Source organism: Babylonia areolata, chromosome 6 (assembly GCF_041734735.1).
Source record: "Babylonia areolata isolate BAREFJ2019XMU chromosome 6, ASM4173473v1, whole genome shotgun sequence".
Taxonomy (NCBI): Eukaryota; Metazoa; Mollusca; class Gastropoda; order Neogastropoda; family Buccinidae; genus Babylonia; species Babylonia areolata.
The window spans coordinates 38480553-38493409 of NC_134881.1; the positions used below are offsets into that span (position 1 = coordinate 38480553).

Below are 12857 nucleotides of genomic sequence, written 5' to 3' on the forward strand. Positions count from 1 at the left end.
TACCATAATGATTTTCATAAGAGGCAAATCATTTCTCTAATCTGCAGATGGAAAATGAATTGTTTTAGGACAAAATATGTCAGTAATGTTTCTTGCATCTGTGGTGCTCACATAACAGCTGATCATATACCAACTTGCGATATGTTAAAGTCTCAAATCCCTGAACTGAAATCATCTTTGGTGTTGATGATCTTCAGCAGTCCATTGCTAATGTATGACTTTTTCAACTCCTTGTTAAATAGTCCAGTTGGTTCGCTGTTATAGTTGTTAGTTTTTCATTAAAAATATGTTATATTGTTATGTTGGTTTTTGGGGGGGGTTTTTTTAAACAAAACTTAAATCAATAATTTTCACACACACACACACACACACACACACACACACACTTTCACTTACTCGTATGCGTACACAGTAATCCCCCCCCCCCCCCCAACCCCCTCCCCCTCCTCCCACTTGATTTTTTTTCCTTCTCTCGTCTAATATCACTTACAGTGAAAAGACGTTAAACTAAAGAACGAACACATACCCGTGCATACACACACACCCGCCCATATGCAAGCACCCATGCAAACTTATTGTATATTCACATGCACATAGTATCAATGACCATAACTGTGAAATCAATATGAATTAATAGTTATCTGTGAAAACTTACAACCAAAATTTAAAACAAACATGGCATAAGAGCATCAATTACAGGCATATAAACATCCATTTTAGTCCTAAAAAACATCAATCATATCATCACTAAGATCAGCATATTCATGGTGAAGTTAAACTCAGCTCAAAATCAAATTTAGAAAATTAAAATCACTACATGTGTGGCCGTGCTCCGAGTGGTTATTCAAGGGTACGGCACAAAAGACTTAACTAAATATGATTAATTGAAAGGATAGACAAGATCCCACGCACAGGCCAGGAACATATAGAGGCCAGTCACAAATGGGTTTTTCTATTGTTTTATTTACAATAGTTGTGTAGAGAAACTAAGAAGAGAAGACTGAGAAGAAGAGAAGATAAAAAGAAGAAGACAGTGCCTGGAATGACACAAACAAATGTCATAAGCACAACATGTCGGCACAAGTGAATAGTAAAGCACATGTATACATGGAAAGACTACCACTCGGGTTTGGGATACGCAACAACATAATGCATATGTGTGAAGACCAAACGCTAACATCAAATGACATTTCTAATACATTTAAATAGCGCAGTTAAAGTGATTGAAGCGATGCTGAGTTGGTGAAAGTACACTGACAGTATAGATTAGGTAAAGCTTATACTGTGTCAAAGTGACTCAAATGAATCAGTTTATCATGCTGCACTATATTGGAGTAAGCCGTATAGGACAGAGCATGGTAAGTAAATGAAAATTAACAGACTGACACATATCAGGTGGTTCTAACCAATAACTGATATTAATCCAACACTATCTTGTAATCATAACAGCAGAATACTACACACATCTTAGAGTACTGAGCACACTGTAGCAGTACAACTGATAGCATGAAAGATAATACCTGAATAACAAACAAGATAGAGAATCAGTGGCTTAGATATAATACTGGCAAACTGATAGACCAGATAGTAAGTGAAGCACCATCATGGCTTAACCATTAAGTGGTGAATGAACTTTACGCACTCACTAGAACATTCTGGAACAAACTATCTGTGTCCAGAGACGTCACTGACTGTGACGTTAAGAAGAATCAAATGGAACACTGCTCCGAGCATATGACGACATGGCAATTTTCTAGATCATCATAGCCGAGCTGTGACTAACATGTCAAAGCAATAACTGAACAAAGAATTAACTGAACATACTCATATGAACACAAGAACTGTGTCGAATAATACAATTTACAAATCAACACATTCTACACACTAGTACTTACAGCAATACGTAGCGAGGTGTCAGCCGTTGTGGGGGCACACACGACACAACACACTGCTCGACGCAGCAAGAGAGAGAGAGAGAGAGTGAGAGAGAGAGAGCAGGTCAGATGACTGACCAGGTATGAAATGACCACTCATCCCTCACTGTGCCAATTTATGCAAGTTTAGCGGACGCAAAGGCCGTCACGTGTGCTTGCGAGCAGATCGTCACTAATCACGGAGAATCCGATGACAAATGTGTTTGTTTAAAGGTGTTCAGTGACAGATTTCTAAATGATTCCTGAACCGATTTACATCGGATAAGTTGCAAAAGAAAGAGCTCAACACCTACTTTATAATGAGTATAAAATGAAGTGTTGGTTATTTAAGATGAATTTATAATCTTAATTTAAGTCACCTGGACAGGGTCAGTTTTAACGAGCTCGTCGCTGAAAATTACAAACTGCGTTAAATCAGTGTAACGTAGGCAAACATAAATGGAACAGACTTAAAGATGGAATTGCGACGATTCTGCCAGTATATAATACTTGTAGTTTACTGATCTGACAAAAGAGGTATTAATTAATTACGGTGGAACAGAAACACAAGTTTGCTCTCAGCCAATGACGTACCGCGATGCGACACTGGTCGAGCAGGTGGTCTGGCGAGGACAAAATGATGTAAGCGGAGTGACGTCACACAATCCTGTGCACAGGTTAGGAGGGAAAACTGTTGTCTGCTAATACAGCTTGTGCGTGAGGCAAATATTGGAGCAAGCATAGCGCTTGGTCACACATGTATCAGAGTAACATCCTTATAATATAAACTTTAAACTTCTTATCTAAAAATTATAAAAAATTTTTAATCCTCTCTTCCACCCCCTCTCTATCTTCCTTGCATTCATCCACACACATGGAGGTACACATGCATGTGCACGCCACACACACATGCACACACACATACACACACGCCCTTCCACTCACACCCATTCCTCTCACCACTCAGCCACTGGTCATGTCTCCTCCCCCACCTCCACTCTCCCTACCCCTTCCCATCAGCTCCCCGACACAGACCTTGAGGTGTTTGACCTGCACGATGACCTGGTCAGGGTCGGAGAGGTCGGCGTGCCCCATGTCTCGCAGCACAGCCTCCTTCTCCTCCAGCCAGACGCTGAACTTGGTCTGCTCATCATGGAACTGCTGCCAGCGCAGCAGAACCTCCTGCAGCACCACCCACTGGTCCTCCGTCCACCGGCACACCGCCGCCCACCGCGACCCCAACCGCTCCAACTGCTGCTCCATGGCCAGGCACACCGCTGGCCACAGGGGGGAGAGAGTGAAGGTTAGGGTGGGTATGTGTGCTGGTGAGGGGGGAGGAAGGGTTGGGTCCTTTTTTGTTAAATGTCACATGTTTGTCTGAGTGTGTATGTGTTTGTGCCTGAAATCTGATTGAATGAAACAGGACAGAGATCAAGGACACCATTGAAAAGGACACACAAAAGAAGTGGGTGCAGTCACCTCTTTTGTGTGTCCTTTTCAATGGTGTCCTTGATTGATATGGATACTTATGTAGCGCCTATCTTCGATTGGAGACCAAGCTCTAAGTCCTTTACAAACACGGGGTCATTTGCACAACAGGCTGCCTACCTGGGTAGAGCCGACTGATGGCTGCCATTGGGCTCTCATCATTCATTTCCTGTGTTATTCATTCAGATTTCAGGCACAAACACATACACACTCAGACAGACATGTAACATTTAACAAAAAAAAGGAACAAGTCCAGATTAAAAAAAAAATGGTGACATCCTGAGCAGTAAGCTGTGACATATCTCAGTGAAGTGACAGATCTTCACTGATGAGTGAAGTCACCAGCAGTCATGGGGTTAATCAATAACAGGCAAAGCCAGGCATAGATTATAGTTTCAATCATAAAACCACCATCATGGGTAATCAGTCACAGCTCCTGTCGCCATGACAGCCAGGTGGGGATGGGGGAAGCTCACCTCCGCTGTCAGCATTGGAGTCATCCACCACCACCACCATGTGCTGCAGGCTGTCCACTCGCTTCTGCTCCGCCTCCAGTGACTGTTGGATCACCTGCAACACCCCCATCAGTCAGTCAGTGATCAGTCAGTCATCAGTCAGTCATCAGTCAGTCATCAGTCAGTCAGTCAGTCAATCATCAGTCAGTCAGTCAATCATCAGTCATCAGTCAATCATCAGTCATCAGTCAGTCATCAGTCAGTCATCAATCATCAGTCAATCATCAGTCAGTCATCAGTCAGTCATCAGTCAGTCATCAATCATCAGTCAGTCAGTCAATCATCAGTCAGTCAGTCAGTCAATCATCAGTCAGTCATCAGTCAGTCATCAATCATCGGTCAATCATCAGTCATCAGTCAGTCAGTCAGTCATCAGTCATCAGTCAGTCAGTCAATCATCAGTCAGTCATCATCAGTCATCAGTCAATCATCAGTCATCAGTCAGTCATCAGTCATCAGTCATCATCATCAGTCAGTCATCAGTCAGTCATCAATCATCAGTCAGTCATCAGTCAGTCATCAGTCAGTCATCAGTCAGTCATCAGTCATCAGTCAGTCAGTCATCAGTCAGTCAATCATCATCAGTCAGTCAATCATCAGTCAGTCAGTCATCATCACAGTCAATCAATCATCAGTCTCAGTCAGTCGTAGTCAGTCAGTCACATCAGTCAGTCATCAAATCGTCAATCACAGTCATCAGTCATCATCAGTCAGTCAGTCAGTCGTCAGTCATCGTCCATCATCAGTCATCACAGTCATCGTCAGTCAGTCATCAGTCAGTCAATCATCATCTTTCAGTCAATCATCAGTCATCATAGTCAGTCATCAGTCAGTCATCAATCATATCAGTCAATCATCAGTCAATCATCAGTCACCAGTCAGTCAATCATCAGTCAGTCAGTCAATCATCAGTCAGTCAGTCAGTCAGTCAATCATCAGTCAATCATCAGTCATCAGCCAGTCAGTCATCAGTCAGTCATCAGTCAGTCAGTCAGTCATCAGTCAGTCATCAGTCATCAGTCAGTCAGTCAATCATCAGTCAGTCATCAGTCATCAGCCAGTCATCAGTCAGTCAGTAATCAGTCAGTAATCAATCAGTCAGTCAGTCATCAGTCAGTCATCAATCATCAGTCATCAGTCATCAGTCAGTCAGTCAATCATCAGTCATCAGTCAATCATCAGTCAGTCATCAGTCATCAGTCAATCATCAGTCATCAGTCAGTCATCAGTCAGTCATCAGTCAGTCATCAATCATCAGTCAGTCAGTCAATCATCAGTCATCAGTCAATCATCAGTCAATCATCAGTCACCAGTCAGTCAATCATCAGTCGGTCAGTCAGTCAGTCATCAGTCAGTCATCAGTCAGTCAGTCATCAGTCAGTCAGTCAGTCATCAGTCAGTCAGTCAGTCATCAGTCCAGTCATCAGTCAGTCATCAGTCAGTCAGTCATCAGTCAATCATCAGTCATCATCCAGTCATCAGTCAGTCATCGGTCAGTCAGTCATCAGTCAGTCAGTCATCAGTCAATCATCAGTCAGTCAGTCACTCAGTCAGTAATCCATCAATCAAACTGCTCATGGCTGGAACACTGTCAATCAGTCAATCAATCTGTCATTAATACAACCATGCTGCTGATGGCTAAGGTGACTTCAGAGGCTATCTTAAAACAACATCACCCCCAAATTTTTTACACTCTTCAAAAACAGTGCTTACCAATCCTCAAACACCCCATGCAACCTCATCTAAACCTCAAAAATATTTTGGTTCACAGTATGAAGAATAAAAACATAAAACAAAATTCAAAGTCTCAATAACACACGCCGATGTATATGCACACACACATGTGCACACACACACACATGCACATATGGACACATTCACACACACACACACACACATGCATGCACATGTGTGCATGTGCAAGCACACACACACATGCACATAAGCGCACACACACACACACACACACACACACACACAGAATCATACATGATGCAATATCACTAAATAGCAAAAAGACATTGAACATAAAGAAATACATCACATATTGTCCCTTCCTCCTCCCTCATATCTTCCCTCCCCCTCTCTTCTCTCAATCCTCCTTCCCTCTCTCTCCCTCTCTGGTCTCCCCTACTCCATCCCTCATTCACTCTCCCTCCCTCTCTGGTCCCCCCTACTCCATCCCTCATTCACTCTCCCTCCCTCTCTGGTCCCCCCTACTCCATCCCTCATTCACTCTCCCTCCCTCTCTGGTCTCCCCTACTCCATCCCTCATTCACTCTCTCTCCCTCTCTGGTCCCCCCTACTCCATCCCTCATTCACTCTCTCTCCCTCTCTGGTCTCCCTACTCCATCCTCATTCACTCTCCCTCCCTCTCTGGTCCCCCCTACTCCATCCCTCATTCACTCTCCCTCCCTCTCTGGTCTCCCCTACTCCATCCCTCATTCACTCTCCCTCCCTCTCTGGTCCCCCCTACTCCATCCCTCATTCACTCTCCCTCTCTGGTCCCCCCTACTCCATCCCTCATTCACTCTCCCTCCCTCTCTGGTCTCCCCTACTCCATCCCTCATTCACTCTCCCTCCCTCTCTGGTCCCCCCTACTCCATCCCTCATTCACTCTCCCTCCCTCTCTGGTCCCCCTACTCCATCCCTCATTCACTCTCCCTCCCTCTCTGGTCTCCCCTACTCCATCCCTCATTCACTCTCCCTCCCTCTCTGGTCCCCCCTACTCCATCCCTCATTCACTCTCCCTCCCTCTCTGGTCCCCCCTACTCCATCCCTCATTCACTCTCCCTCCCTCTCTGGTCTCCCCTACTCCATCCCTCATTCACTCTCCCTCCCTCTCTGGTCCCCCCTACTCCATCCCTCCTTCCCTCTCTCTCCCTCTCTGGTCCCCCCTACTCCATCCCTCATTCACTCTCCCTCCTCTCTGGTCCCCCCTACTCCATCCCTCATTCACTCTCCCTCCTCTCTGGTCCCCCCTACTCCATCCCTCATTCACTCTCCCTCCCTCTCTGGTCCCCCCTACTCCATCCCTCATTCACTCTCCCTCCCTCTCTGGTCCCCCCTACTCCATCCCTCATTCACTCTCCCTCCTCTCTGGTCCCCCCTACTCCATCCCTCATTCACTCTCCCTCCCTCTCTGGTCCCCCCTACTCCATCTCTCATTCACTCTCCCTCCCTCTCTGGTCCCCCCTACTCCATCCCTCATTCACTCTCCCTCCCTCTCTGGTCTCCGCTACTCCATCCCTCATTCACTCTCTCTCCCTCTCTGGTCCCCCCTACTCCATCCCTCATTCACTCTCCCTCCCTCTCTGGTCCCCCCTACTCCATCCCTCATTCACTCTCCCTCCCTCTCTGGTCCCCCCTACTCCATCCCTCATTCACTCTCCCTCCCTCTCTGGTCTCCCCTACTCCATCCCTCATTCACTCTCCCTCCCTCTCTGGTCCCCCCTACTCCATCCCTCATTCACTCTCCCTCCCTCTCTGGTCCCCCCTACTCCATCCCTCCTTCCCTCTCTCTCCCTCTCTGGTCTCCCCTACTCCATCCCTCATTCACTCTCCCTCCTTCTCTGGTCCCCCCTACTCCATCCCTCATTCACTCTCCCTCCTCTGGTCCCCCCTACTCCATCCCTCATTCACTCTCTCTCCCTCTCTGGTCTCCCCTACTCCATCCCTCATTCACTCTCCCTCCCTCTCTGGTCCCCCCTACTCCATCCCTCATTCACTCTCCCTCCCTCTCTGGTCCCCCCTACTCCATCCCTCATTCACTCTCTCTCCCTCTCTGGTCTCCCCTACTCCATCCCTCATTCACTCTCCCTCCCTCTCTGGTCCCCCCTACTCCATCTCTCATTCACTCTCCCTCCCTCTCTGGTCCCCCCTACTCCATCCCTCCTTCACTCTCCCTCCCTCTCTCCCCTTCTCTCTACCAACCTTTCTTGCTCCTTTCACTCTTTCATCTCTGTTTCTCTTTCTGTCCCTCCCCCCCCCCCCCCCCTCTCTCTCCATCACCCTTCCCCCCTATTCCCCTCCTCTCTATCTCCCTCTCCCCCTCCCACCATCCTCTCCTTCCCTCTTCCCTTCCTCCCCCTTCCTTCTTCCCCCCCCCCCCCCCCCCACCTCTCCCTATTTCGCTCTTCCCCCCCCCTCTCTTACCCCTTCTCTTCCCATACATTTCTCTCCCCCCCCCCTCTCTCTCAAACTGTCTCTCTCCCTCTCCCATCCTCCCTCCATCCTTCTCTCTGTCACCATCTCCTCCTCCCTGTCCCTCTCTTCCCCTCCATCTCTCTCATACACACTCTCTTTCTCTCCCTCCCTCCTTCACTGTCTCCCTCTATCTCCCTCTCTCTTTGGTTCATTCTTTTGCTGAACCTCTATCCACATTTGTGATTTTCTCCCCCCCCCCGCTCTCTCTCTCTCACTCCCCACATGTTTCCCCATCTCTCCCCCCCTTTCCCTCTCTTTCTGTTTCCTTCTCTCTACCCCCCACCCTTTCTGTCCCCTCCTCTTCCACCCTCTGCCTCTCTCTCTCTCTCTCTCCTTCTCTCTGTTTTACAAAACCTTGTCACCCCCTTTTCCATACACCCTTGCAGACAATGACAATAAAACATCAAAGTGTCAAGTGTTTGGGTTTTTTTCTCTCAGACTACTCTCCATCCCTCCCCCACTTTGCCTCTCACCCTCCCTCCCTCCCTCCCTCCCTGTGTGTGACTTTCACCTTGTGGTCTTCCACCTGCTGTTTGATACCGTCCAGGTCCGCGGCGACAGGTTCCTGTCTGTTGATGCGGTCCTCCATGCCAGTCAGCCACGCCCCCAGCTCATCCAGCTGCTGCTGCTGAAGCTCCATCAGGACCTGCTGCAGCCTGAAAGCCCAACATGGGGGTCTCTCATCAGGGGGTCTGTCATCAGGGGGGTCTGTCATCTGTCATAATGGGGGTCTGTCACCTGTCATCATGAGGGTCTGTCATCATGGGGGTCTGTCATCAGGGGGGTCTGTCATCTGTCATAATGGGGTCTGTCACCTGTCATCATGGGGTTACCTATCATCATGGGGGTCTGACATCAGGGGTATGTCATCATGGGGGTCTGTCATCTGTTATAATGGGGCCTGTCACCTGTCATCATGGGGGTCTGTCACCTGTCATCATGTGTCATCATGGGGGCCTGTCACCTGTCATCATGGGGGTCTGTCACCTGTCATCATGGGGGTCTGTCATCAGGGGGGTCTGTCATCTGTCATAATGGGGTCTGTCACCTGCCATCATGGGAGTATGTCATCTGTCATCATGGGAGTATGTCATCTGACATCAGGGGGTCTGTCATCATGGGAGTATCCCATCTGTCATCATGGGAGTATGTCACCTGTCATCATGGGAGTATGTGTCATCATGGGAGTATGCGATCTGTCATCATGGCAGTATGCGATCTGTCATCATGGGAGTATGTCATCTGTCATCAGGGGGTCTGTCATCATGGGAGTATGTGTCATCATGGGAGTATGCGATCTGTCATCATGGCAGTATGCGATCTGTCATCATGGGAGTATGTCATCTGTCATCATGGGAGTATGTCATCTGACATCAGGGGGTCTGTCATCATGGGAGTATGCCATCTGTCATCATGGGAGTATGCCATCTGTCATCATGGGAGTATGTCATCTGACATCAGGGGGTCTGTCATCTGTCATCAGGGAGGTAGGGGTGAGGGGTGTGGGGGAGTCTGTCATCAGGGGGGTCTGTCATCTGTCATCACGGGGGTATGTCATCTGTCATCACGGGTCTGTCATCTGTCATCACGGGTCTGTCATCACAGGGGGTCTGTCATCTGTCATCACGGGGGGTCTGGCATCTGTCATCACGGGTCTGTCATCTGTCATCAGGGGTCTGTCATCACAGGGGGTCTGTCATATGTCATCACGGGTCTGTCATCTGTCATCACAGGTCTGTCATCACAGGGGTCTGTCATCTGTCATCACGGGTCTGTCATCTGTCATCACTGGGGTCTGTCATCACATGGGGTCTGTCATCTGTCATCACGGGTCTGTCATCTGTCATCACAGGGGTCTGTCATCTGTCATCACTGGGGTCTGTCATCACATGGGGTCTGTCATCTGTCATCACAGGGGTCTGTCATCTGTCATCACGGGTCTGTCATCTGTCATCACAGGGGTCTGTCATCTGTCATCACGGGTCTGTCATCTGTCATCACAGGGGTCTGTCATCTGTCATCACAGGGGTCTGTCATCTGTCATCACGGGGGTCTGTCATCTGTCATCACGGGTCTGTCATCTGTCATCACGGGGGTCTGTCATCTGTCATCACGGGTCTGTCATCACTGGGGGTCTGTCATCTGTCATCACGGGTCTGTTATCTGTCATCACAGGGGTCTGTCATCTGTCATTACAGGGGTCTGTCATCTGTCATCACGGGTCTGTCATCTGTCATCACGGGGGTCTGTCATCTGTCATCACGGGGGGGGGGTGGGGGGGGGCAGTCAATACAGTGTTCGTGAAGGCCTGGCTCTATCCTCACTCTCACCCTTTATGCAAAGTTAGACTGCCAAGTCAAACTGAGAGTCCAGTCATTCAGATGGATGGTAAGCTGAGGTCCTGTGTGAAGCACGCACTTGGCACACTGAAAAATAATCTATGGGAAAATATAAGTGTTCTCCTCCAGCAAGATTATGTAGAAGAAATCCGCTCTGATAGGTACACAAATAAATACGCCTGCACCAAAGGTCTGAACAGTGTGTTGGGTTATGCTGTTGTCATACATCTGCTTTGCAGATGTGGTGTAGCATGTATGGATTTATAAATCCAAACAGTGATGCCCCATTAAGAAACTGAAACTGAAATTGAAACTTCACTGTAAGGGATATCAGATGAGGATAAAGAGGGGAATAAACTGGGAAAGAAATCTCAATGTCTTCTTGCATGCAAGACTGACTTTCAGAGAATGAACAGATTTGAAAATGTTCACATCATAGCCTGCTGGTTTACTTTTTACCACCTTGATTCTTGCGAGCCATCCCCATGTTAATTGTCATGACCACGGTAGCTATTGTCGCAAAAAAGGTCCACTATCACTGCTGTTATTTTTCTGAGCTGATATGAACAAGAGAGTCAGAACAACTGCTATTACTTTACAACAGCAACAACAACAAAAGCAACATGAATGTTTCTATACTGGTTTTAGCAAGCATGGGAATGGGAAAATTTCTCTTTTCCATTTATCTCCCTTTGCTTGTCCCACCCGTCAAGCTCGCCCTGTGTGTGTGTGTGTGTGTGTGTGTGTGTGTGTGTGTGTGTGTGTGAGTGTTGAGAGAGAGAGACATAGAGAGAGAGACAGAGAGAAAGACAGAGAGAGAGAGAGAGAGAGAGAGAGAGAGAGAGAGTGTGTGTGTCTCCCTCTCTCTTGAATAATGTGATAAAATATTTTCTCTCGGTCTCTGCCTCTGTGTGTGTGTGTGTGTGTGTGTGTGTGTGTGTGTGTGTATGTGTGTATGTCTTTTCTTTCTTTTTTCAGAATATTGTAATAAAACTCTGTGTGTGTGTGTGTGTGTGTGTGTGTGTGTGTGTGTGTGTGTGTGTCTGTGTCTCTCTGTCTCTCTCTCATGGTGTAATACATTAAACTCTCACTCCCTCTCTATCAAGTTGTGATGAACTCTCTCTCTCTCTCTCTCTCCCTCCCTCACTCTCTCTCTCTCTATCTTGATCATTGTAATTAAATAAACTCTCTCTCTCTCTCTCTCTCTCTCTCTCTCTCTCTCTCAAATGTTGTAATCAAATGAACAGTAAATATAAAATGAAACAACCAACGTCGCAACCACAACCCACCACCTGCCTCTCAACTCCATTTTCTCCAATCAAAATGAAATTTACTTCATTTTTTCTTGGAACTATCAAGTTTGACTATTCCATCTCTATTGATTATCAACACCCCCCCCACACACACACACACACACACACATGATTATATATACATGCATGCATCTCTCTTTTTCTCTCTTTAAACAGCAGTGTGTCTTGGATATTCTTAAAGAGCTGGTGCTTTGCCAACACATGAAGATCTGAATAAATAAAGATAATTCACATGAACACATGCATGCATGCACATACACACACATTCACAAGCACAAACACAAACAAACACACACACACACACACACACACACACACACACACACACACACACACACACACACCAAGACCAGGCAACACACACACTGCCATTAACACACGCACACACACACACACACTCACATCACCCTCAATCTTTAATGAATGTCCCTCATACATATCAACACATACAAACACGTGTTTATGCTCACACACATTCTCTCTCTCTCTCTCTCTCTCTCTCTCTCTGTGTGTGTGTGTGTGTGTGTGTGTGTGTGTGTGTGTGTGTGTGTCTGTCTGTCTGTCTGTCTGTCTGTCTGTCTGTCTCTCTGCTTATACCATTGCACATAACACAAGCCAGGAAGACACTTCCTAAACCAAACAGCAATAAAGTAAATTAGCACCAGCCGTAAAACCTCACTTTCTGTTTCTGTCATTATCCTCTGCCCTAATGATGTACTGGGTGTTTTCGCCTGGCTCTCCTCTCACCCACCCAGTCCACCCACACCCCACCCACACCCCCACCCTCTCTGCCTTCACTCTCCTCACCCTTTCCCTGTCAATGACACCTGCTGGAAGTCTTGATAAGACTGAGCAAAGTCAGCACAGATTAACTCTGTGTCAATGAGTTCACTTCACAGACAACTGCTGATGATTGTCTGTGAGTGCTTCAGAGAGACAAGTGGTAGAGTGGGATAATACTATGACTTTGATGCTCCCGTTTCGTTTCGTTGGACACAAGGGAAAGTCACACTGCCCTGTTCTCTGCGGTCCTCAGCCAGTTTGCTGGTATCACCCCATTGTCTGTCGACCAGTCTGTCTTCC

General features: G+C 47.3%; 1 protein-coding gene across 4 annotated transcripts in view; it reads right to left on the minus strand.

Annotated features, from left to right (window-relative positions):
* Window positions 1-12857, minus strand: part of LOC143282994 (dystrophin-like) — a 448581-nt gene that overhangs the window by 393167 nt on the left and 42557 nt on the right. For all 4 annotated transcript variants that reach the window (XM_076588970.1, XM_076588967.1, XM_076588968.1 and 1 more), the window contains 3 exons: window positions 8634-8778; window positions 3878-3971; window positions 2949-3190 (listed from right to left, as the gene is read on the minus strand). In XM_076588970.1, the coding sequence (XP_076445085.1) occupies window positions 2949-3190; window positions 3878-3971; window positions 8634-8778 (481 nt within the window). The remainder of the gene's footprint in view (window positions 1-2948; window positions 3191-3877; window positions 3972-8633; window positions 8779-12857) is intronic.